General features: G+C 42.5%; 1 protein-coding gene and 1 long non-coding RNA gene across 2 annotated transcripts; one reads left to right on the top strand and one right to left on the bottom strand.

Moving 5' to 3' along the window:
- Positions 1 to 16670: 16670 nt before the first annotated feature.
- Positions 16671 to 18116, bottom strand: LOC306895744. Its single transcript, XR_013786838.1, has 3 exons — positions 17693 to 18116; positions 17547 to 17581; positions 16671 to 17407 (listed from the first exon to the last, which is right to left on the bottom strand). It is a non-coding gene; the product is annotated as an uncharacterized lncRNA (long non-coding RNA).
- Positions 18106 to 24556, top strand: mis18bp1 (MIS18 binding protein 1). Its single transcript, XM_079459243.1, has 18 exons — positions 18106 to 18180; positions 18551 to 19141; positions 19239 to 19319; positions 19426 to 19530; positions 19729 to 20027; positions 20099 to 20172; positions 20262 to 20383; positions 20453 to 20543; positions 20628 to 20740; positions 20893 to 21059; positions 21160 to 21232; positions 21319 to 22387; positions 22509 to 22678; positions 22777 to 22916; positions 23015 to 23157; positions 23313 to 23391; positions 23788 to 23842; positions 23942 to 24556. Exons 2-18 carry the CDS (start codon positions 18613 to 18615, stop codon positions 24049 to 24051), a joined length of 3420 nt encoding a protein of 1139 aa, XP_079315369.1. The 5' UTR covers positions 18106 to 18180; positions 18551 to 18612; the 3' UTR covers positions 24052 to 24556.
- The last annotated feature ends 39 nt before the right edge of the window (positions 24557 to 24595 follow it).

The raw sequence follows: 24595 nt of genomic DNA, 5'->3' as shown, positions 1-24595 counted from the left end.
CTCTTTCTAAAGGCAGTAGTTTGTAGATTGCAATTGTACTAGCATTGCTACAGCAATTTCCCCAAATAACCATCATGTTTTGACCAGTCCTCAAGTTCCTCAAAATCAAACCACAATCATTTAGTTAGCTATTACATTTTTTCACTGTTAGAAATGTGATGTTGTAGGTTACACAGTTCAAAATGTATTTTAGATAATGACACTAAAGTTGCTGTATAGTTTAATAACATGCTCATATTAGAGACCCAACAGCACAGTTAAACTCACAACAAATGTAATTCTTAATATTTAAAGCGGATTACATGTTCCACACTTCACATTCTACAAACTACAAAGCCATGTAAACTCATATCTCAGTGATAACTATTCCAGTTTTAATCATATTGGCTAATTTGTATAATTTGACTGATGATGATGAATGATACCTTATGAGGTAATGAAATAATGCATCCGGTATACATTATGATAATTTCCCGTACCGTAAGCCTTCTCAGTGACCTGATGTTCTGCAAGAATGAATAAAACATGTTTTGTTTATAGAGATAATGATCAATGATAACCTTCATACACGATAATGAAGATGGCATGAAAATTGATCACATTTCCATAGAAACGTGAACAAGGCGTTTTCTATATAAAGGGCTTTAGGACGGATTCAAGGTGGTATCATCTCCCTGAGCACCACTGAACAACATGTCACACATGTGCACTGCCTTCAAGGTCACTTCTCCAACAATCCTAATTGTAGAAAATCGATTCAGGGTAACAAACGGAGGTTAAAATGTGCACTTTAGTGTTTTGCATGCGCTCTGACAGCTAATGTGAAAGTCACGTTAATTAAAGGTACCTGGCAGTCATCCACAATCACTCCAAAGTTGGAGGCTGCTATTGCTCAAAGTAGACCATGCACATAAAATTTGTCATTGAGCAAAGTGCTGCATTTTAAACGGAGGGTTTACGGTTACGGCTTTACTAACCACCATCGCTTAACAGAACATTTGCCTTGTTGATTATGATAAAACCCATCCATGTGTGGTGAAGCCTTGGGCTTCAAACCCACTAAAGTCTTAAGAAGTGCCTGCTAAATGAAGTTGGAGATAGACTTTCACTCATCCTTACAAAGACAGTTTTTTAAAGGGGATCTCACCACAGGGTGTCTGGTATTTTCATCAAAAATAGTCTCATCAAAAATAGATTACAGATTTATTTTTTATTTTTGCAGTTTTGGGCCTCATTTGGCCTGCTTACGCAAAACACACAAAATAGAGAATGTAATTTACTCTTATTGGGAGGCTAACTTTTCAGTCGAATAACAGGCATATTTTCTCGTCATAAAATAATATATTATGGCGATCACAAATATTGTTAGTATTTTTTTTATCAAACCCCGTCCACCAACTTAAAGTGAAAGTTGACCCCAAAATAAAAAATTCTGTTGTTCCTATATATATCTGTATAAATGTATTTGTTCTGACGAACACAGAGAAAGATATTTGGAAGAATGCTTGTAACCAAACAGTTTTTGGCCACCATTGACCATAGTAGGAAAAATTACAAAGGTATTCTAAAGTGCCCCAGAACTGTTTGCTTTCTTACATTCTTCAAAATATCTTCTTACTTTGGTCAGCTTCTGACCCTCTATTTAAAAAAGATTTGCTTATAAAGCCCTCAGGCTTATGATGCTAGAAATGGTTGAAGACCAAATAACCAAATAAGGTTATTTGGTAAGTACCCAAATTATTATCTGTAATTTACGGTCTGAAAGTCCCTGCAAGCAGGCCCATTTGTCACCAATGACAACCCATAGTGAAAACACACATACGTAATGTAAAAAGCTAAAGGCAACTTTCCCTTCTGCCTCCCAGTACTGTCATCCGAAATGAGATTAGAGCTGAACAGGTTGGACACCATTCTATATTTATCTCATTAAAATGATTTAGAGGTAGAAGTTAATAGCTATCATACATCAAATGTAAATGAAATTCTGTATATTTATTTATTTATTTAGCTGTGAGTCGAGTGTTTTGAGGAGTATGACAAGTGTGTGCATGTGTGTTGTCATTTTTTAAGGTAATGGAAAATTTCACTGCCAAAGCGAGTACACGTGTGTTTCTTTGCCTGCTGCGTGTTCACTATCATTGTTTCTCTTTGGCCCACTCATGTGAAAATATTAACTTAACATAGAAATGAGAATGTGTGTCGCAGACCAGTGATGCAAACCGATGGCATATTGTATAAGCGATTATTGAGAAGAGCTGGACAGAGTTTGCTGGAAGCATCGGCCTCTTAGCAGTTCACAATATATACAACCTTTTCAGATATTTCAACATCTTGTGTCACTTGAAGCAGAGTCCAGTGGGCCTTAATGGACTTTTAATCTTCCCACGTGTGGTGTTACTGATATTTCAAAAGCAGCTTCTAGGCCTATCGATGCCTTATGCACTTTTATTATGTAAACTTCAATGCAATTCAGAATGAATAAATAAACTCAGACGTTTAAAACTATGATTAAATATGTTTTGCCGTGATTCAGTCAAATTTATACAATTCTTGAATTAAAATTGACATTTTCATTTAGCAGAAATAATTGTAATAATAATAAAACAGTTGTTTTGATTCACGTTTCCTCTCTTACCGTGGTTCCTCCGCTCTACAAAGTGTAGCTTTGACAGCTCCCTAATCAAAAATTGAAGATTTTATTATATAATACAAGAAAAGCTTTCACCCTCTGTGGCTCGCGGTTTCTGCGGTTCAATTAGACTTAAATCCTGTGATGTGTGCGTTCAGTGAAGTCTGAAACACGGAATGGCCCGAGATTTCATCCACCAGAGATTTCCCTATGAAGTTTCTGCTTTACACTTCAACAGGCAACGTCTTCTTCACAGGATCGCATACGCGCAGAACAAACCTGTGCTTCTGCGTTTGTTGCCAGTTTTGTGGGTTAGATCACACTTTGTAAACTGAGTCTCCTTCAGCGTAACAAATCATGTTGCCTAATCACAAGTGATGGAAGAGAATCAAACAAACATTGTATAAAGGGTTTGAAGGCACATAACGTTCAAATGTCGTTTCTCTTGCTGATTCTTTAAATAATCTTACATGCATTATTTGAATCCCTCATACACGTTTTATGCTCGGGAAAACAAATAGCATACGGGCAGCTTTAGTGACGTTTTACTGATGTTGCTCATTCTTGTAGAATGGTTCAGTTTGGGTGCACAAGTGAAGTGTGCCATTATTTTTCTTAGGGACGTAACGATACGCTCAGCTCAAGATTCGATACAATACAGGTTTTGAAAAAAACACACTCAGATGACAGATTTTCTCCAAAACATAATTTTTGTAACATTTGTTATTTTGCTTAAGAATTGGCGTGTAACTCAGACGATCTTTATTGAAACTAATAAAAAACAAATAGATCTGATCAAATAAAACTGAACTTAAACTAGAAAATAATATATATATATATTTCATTTAAAAATACTGTATATTGCCATTGGTTTAAGATACATATCTCAATGTATTGCGATATGTGATACTTTGATATATTGTAACACCCCTATTTTTATCAAATGTAACCTCAAAACCTACAAAACCAGTCTTAAGGAGCGGAAACATTTTTAGTGAGAGCCAAAAATACATGGTAGGCTAAATCATTAGGGTATTAAATAATGTTCCATGAAGATATATTGTAAATTTCACACCGTAAATATATCAAAACTTTATTTTTGTGAGTAATATGCTATCCTAAGGACTTCATTTGGACAACATTAAAGGCAATTTTCTTAATATTTCGATTCTTGTTTGCGCAATCCGAGTCCAGAGTTTTAAATGGTTGTATTTTGGCTAAATATTGTCCTATTTCATGTGATGTAAATATCTCAATTTAAAAAAATTGACCCAAGACCGGTTTTGTTGTCCAGGAACACATAGAGTATAGACTTCTTTCTCCTATCTTGCTTGCATGTAGACATAATTACAGTCATTTACAGCTGTTATAGCATTTATAGCTGTTTTTTAGAAAAGTTTTACAATGTTGCTCATTGCCATTTGGTCCATGAATCTCAGCACCACCAATGGTGAGAGTTTGGGGCAGAGCTACTTTTTTGTGCATCCCTTTCAGACTTTGCTTACTAAACTTTATATTCTGTATTATGTTTAAATGAAATAAAGTGTTGTTAGAGTTTTATGTGTAAATATATATGTTTTCCTTCTTATGATTTTAAATTGACTTTCAACCCGGTCTCCAATTATATTCCTCATGGAAAAGTCATGGAAAAATACCAGAAGATTCTTCGTTATATTGGCACTTTCTACGTGTCACTGATAATACTTTCATGAGGTTAACAGTCATGCTTATGTTTCAAAATATTCTTTGAAATATTGATAGAAAAAGGTTTATTTTCACAGTTCAGGCTTGTGTATTAACAAACAATGGTTTCCTCTCCATGCTTGTGATATCGTGTGCAATGCTAAAGTGTATTCTGTGTTAACTGATCCAGGTCCATCTGTCAGACAGGTTGGATATGTCACTGCCGTATGATGGATCCTGGCTCGGCAGAGGAGCCTATCGCAGCAGATGCTGTTATAGCATAGACACTTAATGGATGATTGAAATTTATACAGGAAATATGATTCATTGACTTCAGTAACCGTATGTATCAGTATCAGGATAGCACAATTACTGTGTTTTCTAAGAGTACATTGCTAGAATGTGACAGTCATGAGATCATTTTTAAGTCTTACCTTTGTTACAATCTTATTATGAATTTTTAGCATTAGGGTTATGTGGACCTTTTAAATACTTTGTAGTGGTGCTGGTCTGAACTTGGTCTTGACAACCGTGTTTCTAGGATCTCGGGTGTTATTTAGTGGCAGTTGTGTATAGAACTAAAAGTAGTTTCTCTAAACCTTATGTGATCCCAATAGATTCTGTTGCCATCATATAGGCCTAAGGTATTTTATGATATGTCTACACTGTATCCTAAATAGACAGAAAAAAATGTACTAGTTGACTCTAGGGGCATGATGGTAAATCCAGGGCAAACACTTCATGTGTGTTGTCCAGCATGCAGTGTTAATGTAATGAGTTTCACCTTATACCTCTCCTCTGAAACTATGTAAATGTTGTAGAGTGTGTTACTGTTTGTCTTTAGATAAACAATGACAGTCTACCCTTCATAGAGGTCTCTGTAATGCTGAAATTACAGAGAAGGCACATACCACAATTCTCTGGGGAGGGGGGGTTCAAGGAAATTGCATTGTTAAAAATGTATGGCTGCTGTATGTATTCTCACAGAGATATTCCTTGAGGCTTAAACATAAACAGTGGTGTGTACCTCAGTAAATAACTGTTTTCATAAGCACATTTCTTCGTAAAGGCCTACAACCAATACTTGTATTTATACTGTACCTATGACTGTACCTTGCTTCAACAGAGAGAACTCTGCAGGGGAGACTGGGAATAGTCACAGTTTTTCTCCAGGGATAAGGTTCATTTTTGGAATGAGACACTTACCTTAAAATGATGACACTCCTGCTTACATCTCTGGCTAAAATTTTAGTTCCCTTTCTGTCGGTCTCTCGACGTTGTGTCGAAGCCGACAGATGGGGTTCGCCCTTGAGAACCAATCGTCTCTGACTATTTTGAAAAGGCCAATGAAATTGGCGAATGAAATTTGCATGCCGGGCTCCGCCCCCGGATATCCGGGTATAAAAGGGGAGCCGGCGTGCTCATTCATTCACCTTTTGTTCTTCGGAGCCTTCGCATCTGATGACATTCTTCGAATTGCCGATTTCTACGACGCGGTGCAGCGGAGATTCCCCTGGGCGTCCTGGCAGTTCCTGAGGTATTTTTCTAAAAGAGCAATTTCCTCAGCGTGGCATTGCCCGCTGATCTCTTGGGTGCAGTACACTCATCGAGGACGGGGACGGACACGGTGGTTGCCGCAAGTGTTCGGGGGTCCGATCACTGTGGCAGCCTCGTGGATTCGTCCTGCCCGCACGGCGCGCGGATGGCTATTCAGACGTTGCGTCACTGCGCGCGGATGGCTAGTCAGACGTTGCGTCACTGCGGGCGGACGGCTATTCAGACGTTGCGTCACGTTGGCTACGTTCTGTCAAGAGCAAGCCACCACCTCGTTTGCTTCCCGTTCTGTGACCGCAGCGGCTACGGCCCTGCCGTCAGCGGCGGCGAGCAGCGAGGGTGATGTGGGGATTATCGTGAGCGTTAATCCGTCAGCCGGTCGGCTCGCGGACCGCTCGCGCCCCGTCTCGCTTGTTTAGCAGGTCCCCAAGGATGGTCCTAAGCCATCTTATTCCTCAGCCACGCGCTCGGACACGAGCCGTGGAGATGAGGTGTCTCTTGCAACATCGGAGCGCGACCTGCTGGCATCAGACTCTGGCGATTCCCTGAAGCTCCCTCCCTCGGGAGGTCGAGCACAGGTGAGAGCAGACGTCAAGATGTCAGCCATGCTCGCTCGGACCGCCGTGAGCGTCGGGTTGCGGTGCAGCCCTGGTGCTCGCGGCTGGGTACTCGCACATTGGGCCCGGCTCAAGTGCCAAGTTTTACCGAGCTGCATAAGGAGTTCAGTAAGACCTGGAGCGTCCCTTTCGGCACGCTTCCGTCTAGCTGACTCTATCGCCCTCTCTTCCCTCGGGGCGGGGAGGCAGCTAGGGACTATGTCAATGCACCCTGGGTGGAGCATGCAGTCGCGGGTATCCGCAGACGGCGGCCACCTGGGGGGCTTGACCTAGACTCACCGTCCAGGGCATGTAAGGTCTCAACATCTCTGGTGTTGAGGCTGGCAGTGCCGTGGACCAAGCTGCCTCCACTCTTACGCATGGCCTTCCTGCAGGCCAGGGCGCTAAAGAGAGCCCCACGGGGTAAGACCGACCCAAGTAGTGCCGCCGCCGACTGGCCCTCCGGGGACCGCGGTGGCAGCGCAGGCTGGGTCGGACGATGTCCACATCAGTGGCCCGGAAAGATGCCTCGGACCCAATCTTGCGCAGGGGGGCGATGTCGAGAAAGGCCACTTTCCCGACTCCCCTCTCGCAAGGTCGGCTGATTGGTGGCGCTGTCAAGGACTGCTCCAGCAGCCTTTTGACAGTGTAGAAACAGACCGGCCTGCTGTGACCCGGCCGCCTTTCGGCCGTCGAGGTCTCGCACGTGGTCTGCCCCCAGCAGCCCTGGCCTTCTCCAGCGTCGACTCCGGTTCTGGTGCCCCCGCAGGTGGCCCCCCGGAGGAGGACGTCAAGAGAAGGACCACCTAGAGAGATTGAACCATCGGGCCCGACCCAGCCTGGGTTGCTGGATGGTCGGACTGGGGCGGTCCCTGCCGCGTCCCAAACACCTTCTGGGCCCCTTCGGGGGCCTAGTGCCCGCCTTCTCACAAGGAGAGGTCTCTCTCTGGGTCCCACTTGCAGCCGCTCTCACCCTCTGAAAGATGGTGTTCGGCAACTCGACGTTGCGTCGTGGCGGCACGCAATGACGAGTATAAAGCAGCCCTCAGCACTCTCGCTTCGACGGTGCGTCGAGCTGCGCCATCGCCTGGCAGGTGATTTAGCGGAGCCGTTCCCCCCGGGGAGAACAGCACTGCTAGTCATTGAACCAACCCCCGCGGGTTGATGAAGTAGATCGCAGCCCCCCCTGTGAGGTCTCTGGGTGCTTGGTTAGCATTTCAAACCATCACGGTGGCTGGGAGTGTGGTCCGTCTCGGCATTCGATCCAGCTCGCCAGACCTCCGCCGGACTTCAGGCATCCTCTTACCTCAGCAGAGGCAGGGATGTTCCTGTGCTCCAGGCCGGGGCTGCCACCCCTCTGGCGAAGGCGATCGAACCGTCCCCTCGGCCGAGATGTCCAGTGGCTTCGACAGCCGCACTTCATCATCCCCAAAACCAGGGGTCGCTGCATACCTTGAGCAGCACCTTGCAAGGGTGCCGTTCGGGAGGCGCAGAAGCGCGTCCTGGTGTCTGTCAGACGCCAGGAGTGGTTCATGACAACTGACCGCATACTCTCATGTACAGTTCCCTCGGCACTGTCGAGGGGCTGGCATGTCAGTAAATGGGTCAGCCGGGAAAAAGAGAGCAGCTCTCCCTGGCGCGGAGCTCCCCCTTTTCCTGGTAGAGAACTCAACACTGTCTCCATGACGGCGTGCTCGCTCACGAGCACGCACAGTCAGTGCTGAGCTGCTTGAACTTTCAGGCAGCAGCCAGCGGTCCCCTGAAATCAGTTTCAGAGGCTCCTGGGCATGGTGTCCTCGGGGGTGGCCTGTCCCCCTCGGGTTGACGCACATGGGACCGCGACAGCACTGACTACAGAGATGAGTTCCCTGGAGAGCGTGGCGCACCGGCAGTAGGCGTATCGTCATTACACCTGCTGCCGTCGCATCCTAACCCCGAGCAGGTCTTGAGGCCGGTCGTGGAACGACAGACGCCTCCCTACGGGGTGCGGGTGCGGTGTGCAATGGGCGCGCAGTGTCGGGTCGCTGGACGGGCCCCCGCCTGCGTTGGCAGATCACTGCCTTCAAGTTGCTAGCTGTCCTGCTTGCACTGATGAGGCTCCGGCCTCTCGTGCAGAGCCAGCATACTGGCCCGGACAGCACGACCGGCGTAGCGTACTAAACCTCAGGGTGGCACTCGCTCGCTGCAGTCATCGCAACTCGCCCAAAACGCCTCCTCCCGTGGAGACAGCAGGTGGCAAAGCCCCTGCAGGTCACATGCCCACCGGGTGTCCTGAACCAGACAGCCAAGCGCTCTCTCGTCAGTTGACACCCCGTGGGAAGTGATGACTCCACCCCTGCGGGCTGGCCTGGGTGTGGTTTGGGCGGGCACAGGGGGACCTGTCGCCTCCCTGAACACCACCCAGTACCGCTGGGCATTCCTTGGACGAGGACCCCCTCGACACGGAGGCCCTAGCGCGCAGCCTCCAGTGGAGACAGCAGGTGGCAAGGCCCCTGCAGGTCACACGCCACCGGGTGTCCTGAACCAGACAGCCAAGCGCTCTCTCGTCAGTTGACACCTCGTGCGAAGTGACGACTCCACCACTGCGGCCGGCTTGGGTGTGGTTTGGGCGGGCACAGGTGGACCTGTTGCCTCCCTGAACACCCCCCAGTGCCGCTGGGCACTCCCTGGTCGAGGCTCCCCCCTCGACACGGAGGCCCTAGCGCGCAGTTGGCCGCGGGACAAGCGGAACTACGCTTCCCCCCAGTGAGCTTCATTGCGCAGGTCCTGTGCAAGGTCTGGGAAGGGAGTATCAAGTGCTGCTAGTTGCGCCTTACGGGCCCAACTACACTTGGTCCTCGGAGCTAATACTCCTGACGACAACTCCCCCTGGCCAAATCCCCTGGCGAAGGGCCTACTCGCAGGGGATGGACACGTTGTGGCGTTCGAGCCGGACCTCTGGGTCTGGCTCCTGGATGGGACGAGGAGTTCCTGGATGACCTACCCCCCTCAGTGGTGGAGACTGTCACTCAGGCAAGGGCCATGCCCACAAGGCTGGATGCCTTTAAGTGGCGCCCCTTCTCGTCCTGGTGCTCTTCTCGAGGAGAAGACCCGCGGAATTGCTCGCTCAGGAACGTGCTGTCCTATTGCAGGAGAGGCTGGGGAGTAATCTCCCCTTCCACATTGGAACGTGGGTACCCGCTGTCGCGGTTATCACGTACCAGTTGCTGGTGAGCCTCTGGGGCGGCATGACCTGATTATTAGGTTCCTCTAGGGCGCGAGGGGCTAAGGCCTCGTCCGCGCCCCGTACCCTCTTGGGACCTTAAGGTGGACCTTTGGGTCCCCTTTTTTCGGGCCCTGCCGAGAGCCCCTTCCTCGTTCTGCGAGGGGGGTTGGCTCTCCTGCTGGGGCTCGAGTCCATCCAGAGGGTGAGGCACCTGCAAGCATTCCGTGTCCACCGATTGCCAAATTTCAGGCCCGGTGACTCTCACGTGATCCTGAGACCCCGGCCGACTTACGTGCCCAAAGTTCCGCCGCCCCCCTTTGGGACTAGGTGGTGAACTTGCAGGCGCTCCCACACCGGGAGAAAGACCCAACCTGTACGTGGGGTGTCCAGTAAGCGCATTGCGCCTCTACTCGAACCACACTGAGGGCTTCAAGGCCCTGAGCAGCTCTTGTCTGTTATGGAGGTCAGCAACGGGAGTGCTGTATCCGAGGAGAGTTGTAGCGCTGGGTCGCACACGCCGTCACTACGGCGTGCCGATCCTAGCCCGTGCCCATTTGAGTGACGGTACACTCCGCTCGGGGTGTGACCTCCTCGTGGGCATCGGCTTAGTGCGCCTCTCTGGCAGACATCTGTAGAGTTGCGGGTTGGGCTACGCTATACCTCGCAGAGGCTTACAACCTCCGTGGGGAGTCGGCAGCTCGAGTCTTGCCAGCAGGTGAGACCAGCAGTCGTGGGGCGTACGCCTGCGCATAGCGCCATTCCCCTTCTGAGGTGGACCAGTGCGCTATGGGCTGCCTCCCTTCTTTCCCCAAGGGTGAAGAATAGGCAGTCCGTCCATCCATCAATAGCACTCAGGGCGGCGGGCTCGGCGGAGCAGCCCTGCCGCCTATGGCCGGGTATCAAGCTGAGTTATTACATATAGCTCTAACCGGACCTAGTGCCCCACACGTAGTAACCCCCCACTAGGGTGGTTCCGTCTGAGATGTCGTCATGAGATGGTTCCCCGCGTGGCAACCCATGACCTCCCCAGGTGGACATCCACCTTGCGGCATTCCGCACATACCTCCCATGAGTTCTCCCCTATTTGGTGAGACCATGTTGGTGTCTCCACTGTATTCCCCCCCTAGGGTGGGAAGTGGTCTCCGTAGCGCACGTCCTCATTGAAGGAACAGCGCTTACCCAGTAGCCCTACGACTGGATGGCCCTCGCCAATGGGGCCGTCTGAGTTGGCAGAGGGCAGGGGCTACTCATCTTTGCCAAAAGCTCTGGGAGCCCCTGCCTGCCCACTGGAAGGTTACAAATTTCGCGATAGCGCTCACGTGTGGCTCGCCCAGGCCGGTCAACGTCGCTTCGCTAGAGATTGTGACGCGGCTAGTGCCGTGGCGTTTTCCATAGGAACCCCATCTGTCGGCTTCGACACAACGTCGAGAGACCGACAGAAAGGGAACGTCCCGGTTACGTATGTAACCTCTGTTCCCTGATGGAGGGAACAAGACGTTGTGTCCTTCTTGCCACGACAATAGCCGTCCGCTGCAGCAGTCACGAGATGCTCTCAGGCTCCTCAGCACAAAAGGTGAATGAATGAGCACGCCGGCTCCCCTTTTATACCCGGATATCCGGGGGCGGAGCCCGGCATGCAAATTTCATTCGCCAATTTCATTGGCCTTTTCAAAATAGTCAGAGACGATTGGTTCTCAAGGGCGAACCCCATCTGTCGGCTTCGACACAACGTCTTGTTCCCTCCATCAGGGAACAGAGGTTACATACGTAACCGGGACGTATTCCATCCTTATGTATCAAGTGATTCTAGATACTTTGTTGTGTCTGACCCCTTTGCTAGTAGCGACCACGAAAGCTATAGATGTCTAGGAAGATGATGACACACAGCAAAGATGGCAGTGATTCATTCCTATTGATAATTGGCTGCTTCGTAAAAAGCGGGTTTGAAAAATGACATGCTCTCTGCTCGGCTGAATTTGATGGTGCTTATATTTATAATGACATTCTTCTGCATGTAGATGCACTAAGTACGCATCTCATTCTGCCATTGCTTTGGAATCTCTTTTCAAAGATTGATAAACTCCCTCCGACACACTTTTTTGGTGAATGCTACCATAATCTACATCAAAACTATAACGTGTGCACCGAGTGAAACAGTATATGCTCTCATTCATCGGGCCATTGCTGTGAATAAATTATATTTTATAACTGTATATAAATGTTCCTATATGGCTTTCTACCAGTTCTTTATGGGTTTTATTTAACAGTTTGATGACTGAAAGCATACTAGGATGTAGATGATGCTCCAAGTTACCCTTAAGCAACATTGCAGCTTACCCATGAACCCCCTATACCTCCATAAAATACACACTACTTACTGTCTCTTGGCATGTAGACTCTAATATACAGACACACACATTGTCCAAGCATGACAGCAACTGGGACAATCCTCTTACGGGTCTGCACTCGGGTACTTGCTTTGCCACCTTTGTGCACGTCATTTTGACGTCTAGTAATTTCTTGAATCGGGAGTGAGTTGCATGGGTCACAAAGCAACACACACACACACAACTCAATCATAAAGTCCTTGACCCTGCAGCATCCGTAGGATGCATCTCTCGGATCAGCACAGCGGCCCAGCAGATAAGAAATGATGAATGCAGATTGTTCTGTGGCTGACAATATCATCAGTCTATAGTGACTTAGTATCAGCAGGAGTCTACACCCAGGGCACAGCGCTTCATGAGCGATGACCGCTCCCACAGCATCTTCAGCCGTGTACCAAAACCAAACACCGATCCTCTATCAAACCGCCTCCAAAATTGCTTCTTTATCTTTGTCTGCAACTGTAGGACAGAAGGAACCATCAAGTTGCTGCTTTCTGTCTATTAGTATTCCTCGAGAACACGGTCTTTGTTTGGCAGTAAAAATAACACAACATTCGTTGATGGAATTCATTTATTGATATAAGGACCTGTCATGTATTCTGCTCTGTAGTGCAGGGCGACACATCTAAGTCAGAGAGAACCCAAATGCTGTTTTAATTACTCAAAGACCATAATGAATATTCATGACTATTTTACGAATTAATATATAGCCGTGTCAGTTCTTTATTTTGATTTGGGTTTTTCAATGAAAAAAAGGTGAAAATATGAACACTTACTTTCTTCTGTCTAACACAAGTTATTTTCAAAAATGTCTCAGCAGTTTTTTGTCCATACGCTGAAAGTCAACGGGGTCCAGTGTTGTTTGGTTACCAACGTTGTTCAAAATATATTATTTTGTGTTCTGCAGAAGAAAGAAAGTCGGGGAGTGAATGATGACAGAATTTTCATTTTTGGGTGAAGTATCCCTTTAACTGCTCTTATTAAACTGTTGTGGCACATTGTGTGTTTTTAGTCCATTTAGTTGCTATAATTAACTCTGATAATTGCTGTGATCCGTTAGCTTATCCAGCATCTTACCAGGTGGCTTTTCCTTTGTCTTATATATTTCATTTGTAAATTATTTGCTGTGGATGTCATGATTGTGGCCAGCCATTCTTCGAGTCCAGCTGGTAAACTCCAAAGGTGTCTTACTCCCACATTTTGATGAATTAATGTTACAATGCCTTTAAATAACAATTTAAAATGCTCCACTGCACAAACACATTGCATCACACATATCGATCATTTTCCAGATTATGTATAAATAATGCATGATTGCATTCACCACCAAATCATCGAGATCATATTTGTCTTGGGGATTAGTAGTATTTTATTTATGAAGAAGCTGTCATTAGATCGCTCCTTTTGTCTTCATCTCCTCGTAGACTGCACTATTCCAGCATTCAAAGAATGGAATTATTTATTTATTGTTTGTACATCAGCAGTTTATGAAATATGCTCTTTTGGCACACAGCCATGCGTTCAACCATTTTTCCTCTCATTATTTTTCTGCCTTTTTCTCTCTTGATATATATATAAAGCCTGAATATGATCCGTTTTTGTAATACATTAAGTTTCAATCAGGGTGTTTTGGTGATTGAACTAAAACCTGGTCAAATTTAATTGTAAGATTCTTTTCTAAAATGTGTTATTTCTTTGCTATGTCGATAGATAAAAACTTTCACACTGCACTACGCAGAACAGTCTAGAAGAGTCAAAAGCTTCTTTGTGATGGAAACAAACCCAAAACACCTCACCATAATAACCATAGTCCTTCTGTCCAAATTTGATTTAATGTGGGGGGCCTATATTGACCCCACAAATGTTTTAATTATAAATTATTGCGTTTGCATTTTTTACTCATACTTTACTTAGCTAATATTTTAAATAAAATATTTAGTTATAAGGACAAAACATTTTTTTTGTATTTGTACAGTATATATTTTATTTGTATATTTTTTCATGCAGAAACCATGTGTATGATTCTCAGAGATGCTTCAAATTCTTTCAAAACAACAAACCAAAACACCTCAAAACAAGAATGCTTGTAACAAGACAGTTCTTGGCCACCATTGACTACCATAGAAATAAACTTGTCTTATAGATATATTTTGATGGTTGCCAAGAACTGTTTGGTTATAAGCATTCTTCCAAATATCTTTCTCTGTGTTTATCAAAACAAAGAAATGTACAGATTCAGAAAAACCTGAGGGTGAGTAAATGAAGACAGCATTTTTATTTTTGGGTGAACTGTTGCACTTTGACCAAAAGAAGAAGGGGTGGTACATTTTTAATATAATGTTTTCAAAGGAGACTTTTAGACATGTCTGTATCTTCATGAATGACTGTTTAGTTTCACCAGTATCGTGTATATCCCTCTTTACGCATCACTTGCAACACAAGTTTCTTTGTGCCAAAAAAATACAGCATTTGCATTCGGATGAGCTGGCAAGCAATCTCCCAGATAGTCTGTGTGTTTAGGCATCTCCCGCTGAACGCTTTCTCATAGATCAGAAAGCATGGACAGCCATTTCGTAATGATGGAGCGCTTGGACTTTACTGTCTCACGAGAGCAAATTGCTTTCTGATAAGAATGGAGAAGTCGTTCACTCACAGTAGAGTCATCCACATACAGTACTTAAAATGAGAAATGATTGTGTATGGAGGAGAATGCGAAATCTCTCCGTAGACCATAATGGAAGAAACTAACAAGATACAATCCACTAAATGGAGCTGATTATGTGTGACCATGTGTGTAGGTGCATGCTGTCCTCTAAGCATTTTCTCCATTGCCATTTTCATCTCAATCAAAATTAAATGAATAGGGCTGGCGTTTTCGCGGTTCATACAAGGGACCATGGAAATTCACCTTCGGGTATGTTTGGATTATTGAGATTGAATCAAAGAACTTCTGAAGTCAAAATGTCCAAATGATTCCATACACAGCAATGTGTCCTTTTATAACCTGCATTGTGGCGGACACTTTCAGAAGGAATTTAAGAAAAACATGTTTTCATGGAGACATTTATTTTGCCCGTCTTTTAATCAAAACCAATTTCAACAGAGTGCAGTTCTGTGATTGAGTGAAATCCAAAATTGAAGTTAGATAATCTCATCTGCAAAGGAAACAAAACTCTTGGGGTTTTTGGTCATTTAGAGGCAATACAGCGTTCTCTGAAAATCAACACTAATTCCTAATTGCAATATCAGAATCCTCAGAATAAATAAAGTATTTTTGGAACTCTGTTGGAAGGTCCGTTTCAGAAGATTCAAGGAGAATGTGCATCCCTGTCTTCCTCCATTTTCACAAGACTGCCATTTCTCCTTTGCTGCAGTCATCTTAAAGCATTTGCCTGGGGGTTAAAAATTCTTAGGCTAACTTGTAACTTACATTATCTTAAATTGCACATAATAAGTGTATGTTGAAACATCGCTGCCTTCTAAATGTATGTTTTCTTTGCACTTGTGCGTCACTGCACGGCATATCAAGGCATTTTCACTTGGTCTACATTGTTACTTATGAGCACATTATTTCTCCCTCAGTGGTATATAATGTGGAATGATATGTTGTCCTTGTCATTTCTGATTTGATAAATGCTCCATTCTCTGCTAATGGAGGTTTTCTCACAGCTTCAATACGCCGTAACTTCTCGGAGGCTTTAACAGCTGTATAACCTTGAGTAGGATTAAAACATCCGAACATTCTCCCTCCAGTATTATGTATGCAATGATGTATCAGCTTTACTGTGGCTAATTGCTAGCACAGTCGCTTCTAATGATAATAATGCATCTTGAATTTTACTGGGACCTGATAAGTAAACCCTAATGAAAGCCTTTAAATGAAACATAAACCGTCACCATCAAATAAAACGTGGTTAAATAAGTATGCAGCAGTAATAGATTTCAAGGTTCCTGTATGTTTCTAAAATAAATAATAAACAGGGATACATAACTTTAAACAAAATACTCATTTTCTTATGACCTATCATGAAAAGACTTGAAAAGACAAAAACATACAACTTTACTCATTTAAAAAAATATATATGTTTCTATTGCCCAATTCATGTCATATCAAACTGCAGTTGGGTTGTTAAGTAAGGGATTAAGTTAATGACAAGCAGCGGTTGTTATCGCAGAAATAAGACCCGACAGTGTGATCAGGAAGTGTGATTATTCCGCCATAACAGCCAGCTGCTTGTATATTATTCAGCTTGTTACACGGCTACTGGCCACATGAGAAAAAAACTGGACATCAAATGTGAATTAGAAACATTAGATTTGCTCATTTTTGTCGAATGCCGACCTTCCGCAAGGAAAAGTCACTTACTTTCGGATTTAAGGTAAGAAACCACGTTCAAATGTCTCGAACAGGCAATTTGGCTAATCATTTGTAAAAATAATGTAATTCATGTTATTAAAAGACATATTTTATTTAAAAAAAAAAATCTGTCAAAATGATTTGCTGCATTCGGGTGTTATTAGTTTTGGTTGTTATCTGGGAATAACTAAACTGCAAATGTCGCGACTGGCCAGTCAGAATCATTCCTTAAGGAGCTGTGTAATAATTAATAATAACTCAAAAGCTATTAACTAACAACAAACTAACACAATAAAAAAACGATGACATAATAAAAACGTGATTTTGAAAAAAAAACATAAACAGAGTTATCTGATTTTACAAACTGAAAACCGATTCAGATACTTCAGGGTCATAGGTCATCTTTGTAAAAGGAAATAAACTTATCTAAACTACAGTATTAAAGTTTCTTGAGCAATATTGCATTGTAAATTATGTTAAAAAAAGTATAATAAAAATGCAGTATCGTTTGAATTGTGATGTATAGTTATGTCAAACAAAACAAAACATTCAAGAGATGATATGTAGCACCACGTGTGAATAGGCTGCCACCTTGTGGAGGTAATTGGAAGTTAAGGTTAAGACGATTCACGATGCAGCACTGCGTTACTAAACGAAAAGTAGTGGAAATGGAAAATTATCATCTTAATTATCCCAAATAAATGCTAAAATGTATTTGTTTACCTATATAAAGATTTGTATAACACCCTTGTCAAAGGTCGAAGACACGGTTAACAATACACTATATTATTTGTTAAAACACTATCAAATTCTAAGAGTAAAGGGAGCCCTTGGATCCAATTTGTCAGGTTACGAGGTTTTAATCTCCAAACCATATTTTATAAAATACAGTCAGTTATTTGGTCACAGAAGACAGCCTTTTAATAGCAACTGAAGACAGGCAGGGATCTTCATGATTTAGGCGCCCCAGACAGGTCAGACCACCTCGGAACCCCCCTGTGTGAAATATTAATCGTGTTCACATTAAAACAGGTTATGGCTGTACTTTAGTTTAAACCAATACATTTTTATTTATTTTCCAATAAGCAAATCCGCAGTGAAAATAGCATATTTCTCCTCAGACATACGTACTTACACTTGCTTTTCCAGACACTTCTCCTTGGTCGCATTCTTAGGGGAAGAAGTTTTAAATTAGTAAAGCACAAAGAGCAGTTTTGGGAATAGTATTTTTATCTTCGTGGTAGTGTGGTGTGGTGAGATTGACACGTCGTGAAATCGCACCACTTATCTCCGATATTGAGGCTCGCTAGACCTCACACAAGCACAGATGTGTCAGCTGTCTCAGAGATGAAAGTGAGCAGGTCAGATTCGGACAGAGACACCGAAGGATAACAAGCCTCTCGAGGTGCTTTAAAGCACGCACAGTGTCGCCAGGGTTGTGCCATCCGAGCTCTTATTTAAAGTCAGCGAAGATATCCAATGTTTAAACGAACATCAGTTAATCCCGATTAAACATAAATCCAATATGGATCCAAACCTTCTGCGGTAGTTGAATGGTGGCTATTCGTTCATTAAACAACACAATTCATGTGTATTTTCTAACATTGCAATGTGACTTGTATACTCGCTTAGTATTACGTTTACTTTCGTAACAGATGTGCAGCAAACTTCACAAACGTACCACTATTATTGACGGAAGTGACGCAGTCTTTACGCGACTCGAGACGTTGGCCGCGCATTGTCCGGGAAAATTCAAACCAGTTTAAGATGTGAGGAGGTTATTTTTTATTCTTCTCTTGGATGGTGTCTCAATATAACAGATCTAACTATGTATTATGTCGCGTTATGTGTTTATTTTACTCAGTGGTTCGCAGTCGATTGCTTGTCGTTTCAAAAGGTTTTCAAGGGGTTGTTATTGTTGTCGCTTGAGCGCAGTCCAATACACCATAAACGTATTGGATTGGTTTATTAAGCTTTTCAACGTTGTGTAGATTTTATAATTGTTGAAACTCTATACTACGAACTTGTAGTTGTATCGTCTACATAATAGTCGTTAACTTCAGAGCAGAGAATAAGACAAACTGCACCTTTACAAATGAAACTGAAACTATTTGTGTTTCTTGTTCGGATCTGTTCTAGGACTTTGCTGAGAGCATGGATTATTACGATCGGTCAAATTTGATTGACAGCCTTCTAACATCATGTATCATCTACTAGACGACTATTTTAGCGTCCCTCAAGCCCCTAATACTGGTAACATGATCACACCAGTGAAAACGTTGCCCGAAACGGGTCACCACTGGGCAAAGGGTGTAAGTAGGTCAGGCAGAAAGCTGTCAAACCGAGATGTGTTGGTGATGAACTCCACTGCTCAGAATCCTGAAGATAACAGTCCAAATATTCCCTGTGAACTCAGCAGTATTAATGCTGCAGAGATGGCTCTTCCAGATAGAGCTGACCTGATACTGAAGAAGCCCACTGATACACCAGCGAAAATTTTTGCCAGGATGAAAGCAAAAGTTCAGAGAAAAGATGCTGTGGGTCATGGAATAGCTTCTGATCATGAGATGTGTAAAAGTTTCCCTCCAATCTCCGAGACCAAGAACCCACAAATGGATAACACCAACCAGGAGACGTACGTGTTAGCCCTCTCTCCTCCACAGTCACCCACAGGAGCTTCACAGGATGAAGAGATGATGCCTGACAGACAAGATGACAAATCATTCTCTGGTTAGTTTTCCATTTTATGTCATGCTGATACAGAGCAGAGATTGCTGTAATTGAATTCTACTAATCTAATGTTTTTGATCATCATGTGTGTATCTAGAGTCATATGTTTTACTGGAGAAGATGCCCCCGGAGGTATTTACAGAGCTGCCAGAGATGAATCTTCATAACAGACATCAACGTATGATTTTATTGTTTTTTGTACCGCAACAAATGCCATTGTTGGACATGTGTGGTAGTGTGTGACCCAATAAGTTTTTAAAACATGTTTGTTTGTTATTTTAAAGAACCCACGGTGTTGTTGGAAAGGGTGGTTTCGGAGGCAACGTTAGCACAGCTTCAGCGAAAGCCAACACATTTTGCCAGTGGTTCAAAGGACGTCAGAAATCGAGGTATGATGTTGTTTTACTTTTCACAGTTGTTCGATTTGGCCTTCGACACGGGATTGACTGTGGTCTAATAAGAGACTTGAAGTATGTTTTTGTTAATTCATTGGACCTAGTGAAAGGACAACAACACAGAGCATCGAATTCATTTATCCATTTATACTGAATCATCAATGATAACAGCTCTGTAATGTGTTATTGCAGGTGGCTGTGTTGTATTTGGTGAGAAGAGCATTGTGACTGATTCAACAATTCAAGACAATGACGAAGGCTTCCAAATGGATGTTTCCAGCAGTCCTGAATCTCATGTCTTCAGCCAATTCGAGTCTCATTCAGAGTGCACAGAACGGATCAATGGACCCATTAATCGCCCTCACAATCTGCTGGAAGATCCTCTCCTGCAACTCTCTCCTCGTGTTTTGATCCCACGAAAGAAAGTGCCGGTGTATCAGTCTAAACAACAAGCTAGACAAATGGACGTAGTTCCACATGAAGGATTTGATGTAAGTAAACGAAATCAGCTTTATTTTGTAATAATTTAAACTGCGTGTATAAACACATTCTTGCCTTTTAGGTGAGAGGTATTCATTTGAGAGATTGGGTCTTGAAGCTGCTCAACAAAGATCTTGTGGTAGATGGTATTCGCATGTAAGATATTACCTTCTTAATTTATGGTTTTGTTGTATGTTAGAATGTGTGCTGTTTGTGTCTTTGCTGAAAAACATTTGTACTTTCAGAGACACAAAGGTTCCCTGGCACAGCAGTTTTATCACTGAAAGAATCGCAAGTAATATGCTTAAAACATCATCTGGAAGAACCTATTTCCTCAATGGAAAAATGGCCAAACATCCCAATTCACGTAAGAGTTTTTATTTAAGTCAGTCTAGTGTGGTTTACGTGAGTTAACAGTTTGGTATTTTCCGTACAGAATTTCCATCATGGTTTTTAAAGAAGTTTCTTTTTGGGTTTCCAAAAATGTGGAGAGAGTACCTGAATACGTTTCTGAATGACCATGCTGGGTATGTTGCATCTGTGACTTCTACTCAATTTCTGAAAACCAACTGCATATTTCTCCGTGATTACTTATTCTGTTTTTAATTTAGATTCAAGAAAACTGTAAAAGACAACAATGATGTGAGTCATTCTAAAGCCAGAAATCAGCAGACCACCAAAAAGTCAACACCCAAACATTGCAACATTCAAAAGACCAAGACTTGTGAGTAGATCTTTTTAACATTTACTTTTAAATTAAATATTTTTACTGGGTTACTGACGTTGCATGTACACATTTATTGCATTGTGTTTCACAAAGCTGACATCTAGCTGCTTTTATACTTTTGACATTGTCAATTTTTATTTGTGCTCCAGCTCCCATCACACCCACCGACAGCGTCCAGCCGGGTAGTGCAAAATTTTCACGCAGTGGCAGAACCATCAAGCCTCCATTGGAATTCTGGAAAGGAGGGAGGATTGTTATGGATTCTGACATGAATGTCACCATACATGAGGACTACAGTACCTCAGCGTTATCCACTGTACTCTTCATATTTATTGTCTTTGGGCTTTAGTGACATTTACAAAATTATTATTTATTGTTGGAACAAGGCTGTTTTTCAAAATGTTATTTTTTTGCAGCCGAAGAAGCCAATAACCCCAGCAACATTACAAACCATGAATGAATCATTAATGCTTGAAACTTTTGAAAGAGGTGTGTGTAATGTGTCATTATTTTACCAGTAATTGACTAGAAAATTCACTTTTTAATTGCAAATTTAACTTTTTGTTTTACTAAAGGGAAGCATAACACATCTAGCAGTGAAGATGAAATGTCAGTTCCGGTGAGAAAAATAAAGCCACGTTCCAAATCCCAAAAGAAGGTCCCGTCTCAAAACAATCCACTTCCAGCACAGAGCATCACGCAGTTGAAAACTGCACGAGCCCAAAAAGGATCCCAGATTGTTGCCCCCAACTCCGGTCATACAGCAAAACTAAAAGCAACAGAATATAGCAGGCCTCAGCGAACCTCACTGAGGAAAAAAGAGTTGGGTTGGAGAGAAGAAACCTCTACTTGCTCAGGGTCAGAAATGCCTGAGAAGTACATGGACAACAATGAGGCAAATGCTTTGTTTGGTCAACATGCTCATTGCTTGCCTGGAGAAGAAATGTCTTGTGATGAAAAGGTTCAGAAAGCAAAGTGTAACAGCAGGACCTCCCAAAAACAAAAGCAGGGTGAACTGTGCTCCAATCTGCATGCTGGCTTGGACACCAGTTCCTTACGGCGAAGCTCTCGCATAGGTTCCAGAGTTCAGTACTCCACTGACTCAAACAGTTCATTTGCATCGCCGGACCCTCCAAAAAGAAGTCGAGGAAAAGGATCTTCAGACAGTAAACAAATAACTAAACCTCAAAAAGCTGAGGTCCCAACCTCCCTGCCGCAGAACTCTACCAGTCATGAGGAAGAAAATGAAAACGTTTTAGCTAAACATTTACATCGACGGAAAAAGGTCTTGCGGAGATATTCAGATTTTGTTGAACTTCCCTCAGATAGCAATGATCATGAAGACAGAGGACAGCAAAGCCAGACAGCCAAGTCTATGTCGAAGAGAACGAGACAAAGGAAAGTCTCATTAGATAACCGGGAACCTAAAACAAAGGGACACTTGGCATCGGTTGAGGACATGCATTCTAAGCAGTCAGAAGATGAAGAAAGTGTTCAACATAATGTGACAAATAACAGACGTACAAAGAAGTCTGAAGTGGTAAGAGCGACTGGCAAAAAGCCACAGACAGAACATATTAATATGGAGGAACAGGATTCATTGGATGGAAGATGGACAGAAGAAGAGCTGCAGAAACTTAATGTGTAAGTTTGAATAAAAATGTGTGTTAAAACTTCATACAATTGCATTAACAAAGAATACTTTTAATACTTGGAGATGGGTAAAGATCATACTGATATTCATTGGGTTTATTGCTTTGTGCAGCGCAGTGAACTCATTACCTAAGCACCAAAAGAGTTACTGGGTGAATGTTGCATATATTGTTGGTACCCGTTCAGCTGAGGAGTGTCAGGAACAGTATAATGCCCATCAGAAGTCCAACAGAAGATCCAGAAAAAGAGCACAGAAGAAACTAGTGGCAACTGAGGAACCAGGTACACACATTGCAAAATCTGCTGTGGCAATTTTCTTTCGGATCTTGATAGTTGGCTTGCAGTTCGAATAGAAAAGAATGCCTTTGTTTTGCTCACAGGAAAGGAAATTGTTGAAATAACTGCTAAAACTGGAACGCTTAAAAGGAGACAACAGATAAGAAATTTTTTGGAGCACATGCCCAAAGATGACCATGATGACGTTTTTGCCGGCTCACCTATGCAAAATAAACAAATCAAGGTAGCTTTGATTTTCATAGATTCAGAGCCATGTTTTGAAGGACAAAGGGTTGATGAAAGATTCAATCTGAATGTGCATCCCCCCCCCTCTCTTTGTAGTTGCCAGTGTTTTCAGAAAATGGAGACGAGGAAGATTTTAGCCAGCTTCAGGATCCTCAGACGCCGAGTTCTAGCATGGTTTTGGCTGTTAAAACCCCTCAGTGTCTTCATATCAGCCCAGGAATGCTAGGATCTATAAATAAGTATGTTTGTTTTTAGCTGGAGTACCAAAGCTTTCATGTTTTTCCAGATGCTGAGTGCACTTTTAAGACATTTGAAAGAATTTTTGACATTTTATTGCAGATGTCTAACTTGGATATTTATATAAGTTGTTTTAACTTGATTGTGCTTTTTATAGGAACAACATGGATAAGTACATTTTCCATCTCCAGAAGAACCAAAAAGGGCGTAAACAAGGCAAAAAGGCTGCAACAATGGTAACAATAAAGTCATTTCCCAACAATAAAGTCAGATTTTTTTATGCTAATATTATCTCATGCATTATGTATCATGAAATAGCAGAAAAATATTTTAGACATTTCCTAACCATAAAGTAAAATTAAAAAAGAAAATTCATGAAGGTTTTTTATGCTAATATTAGCTCGTGCATTATGTATCATGAAATAAAAGAAAAATATTTTTACTTTTTTAGTCTTGGTGAAAGGTTTATTTATTTACTTTGAACTTAACTAACAAACTAATTTTAACAGTTAAACTAGATATTGAAGCAGATATTAACTAAAAATGTTAAAGTATTTTATGTAAGTTGATGCTTTACTGTTCTGTATCAAAAACCAATGATTAAATTGTAATAAATATTTCTATTTTTGTAGAAGGCCAAGCTCACACCAACCCCAGCAGTCAGGAAGACCCTAAAGAGATGTGTTGGTATGTACATATGTTCTATTCTATAACTGTAATTAATTTTTTTTATATAAATTTCTTTGTTACTCATTGGTTTAATATATACGTCTGTTCTTTCATCAGCTGAAGATGAGGACTTTGTTGTCTGGAATATGCTCTCTGATAAAGATATTCCATCATCAAGAGCCGATGACAGTGATGAGGAAGATGATTATTTTATGGAATACTGTTGAATTTTGTTGTGTAGTTTTTGTAAAATGTTTCTTAAATGACAAAGTTCTTATTACGAGTCGAATGTTTCAGAACAGTGTTGTTCATCACACTATTTTACAGTTTTTTAGCATTTGGTTAAAACATTAAGTTGTTTTAAAGTGCTTTTTGATTTGCGTTGAAAAACTTTGTCTTAAGTATCAGCTAATCAAAATTATGCATTTCTTTACATAAACCTTACTTCTGAGTATTTTTTCATAAAGTGGATGGTATTTAATTAACATCTTTTTAAAGGTATATGCAAACAAATCAACATACAAAAGTATAAATATGTTCTATACATGTTTTGGCATTAGCAACTGTAAAAGCAGTGTTTTTAGATGTTTTGTTGCATTGTACACATGCAATCAAATACAATGTATGAACAAATAAATAGAAAATACTTGACCTTTCTCTTTTATTTATACTTAAGTGTTTTTAGGTATTTATTAAAGTGTATTTAGCTGTGTGCTGGAGCTGTTTGATTTATGAATCTTGACTAATGAACTTTACACTTTGAATTGACAC

This window comes from Barbatula barbatula (genome assembly GCF_947034865.1).
Source record: "Barbatula barbatula genome assembly, chromosome: 6".
NCBI classification, from domain to species: domain Eukaryota; kingdom Metazoa; phylum Chordata; class Actinopteri; order Cypriniformes; family Nemacheilidae; genus Barbatula; species Barbatula barbatula.
The sequence above is the reverse complement of the archived record's forward strand: the minus strand, read 5'-3'. Positions and strand labels throughout refer to the sequence as shown.

Bases quoted from the DNA above. Each gene is read 5' to 3' on its own strand.
- mis18bp1 (XM_079459243.1), top strand. From the start codon at position 18,613: ATGTATCATCTACTAGACGACTATTTTAGCGTCCCTCAAGCCCCTAAT. The intron at 20,028-20,098 runs GTAAGTAAACGA...CTTGCCTTTTAG, and splicing joins TTCCACATGAAGGATTTGAT to GTGAGAGGTATTCATTTGAG. The intron at 20,173-20,261 runs GTAAGATATTAC...TTGTACTTTCAG, and splicing joins GTGGTAGATGGTATTCGCAT to AGACACAAAGGTTCCCTGGC.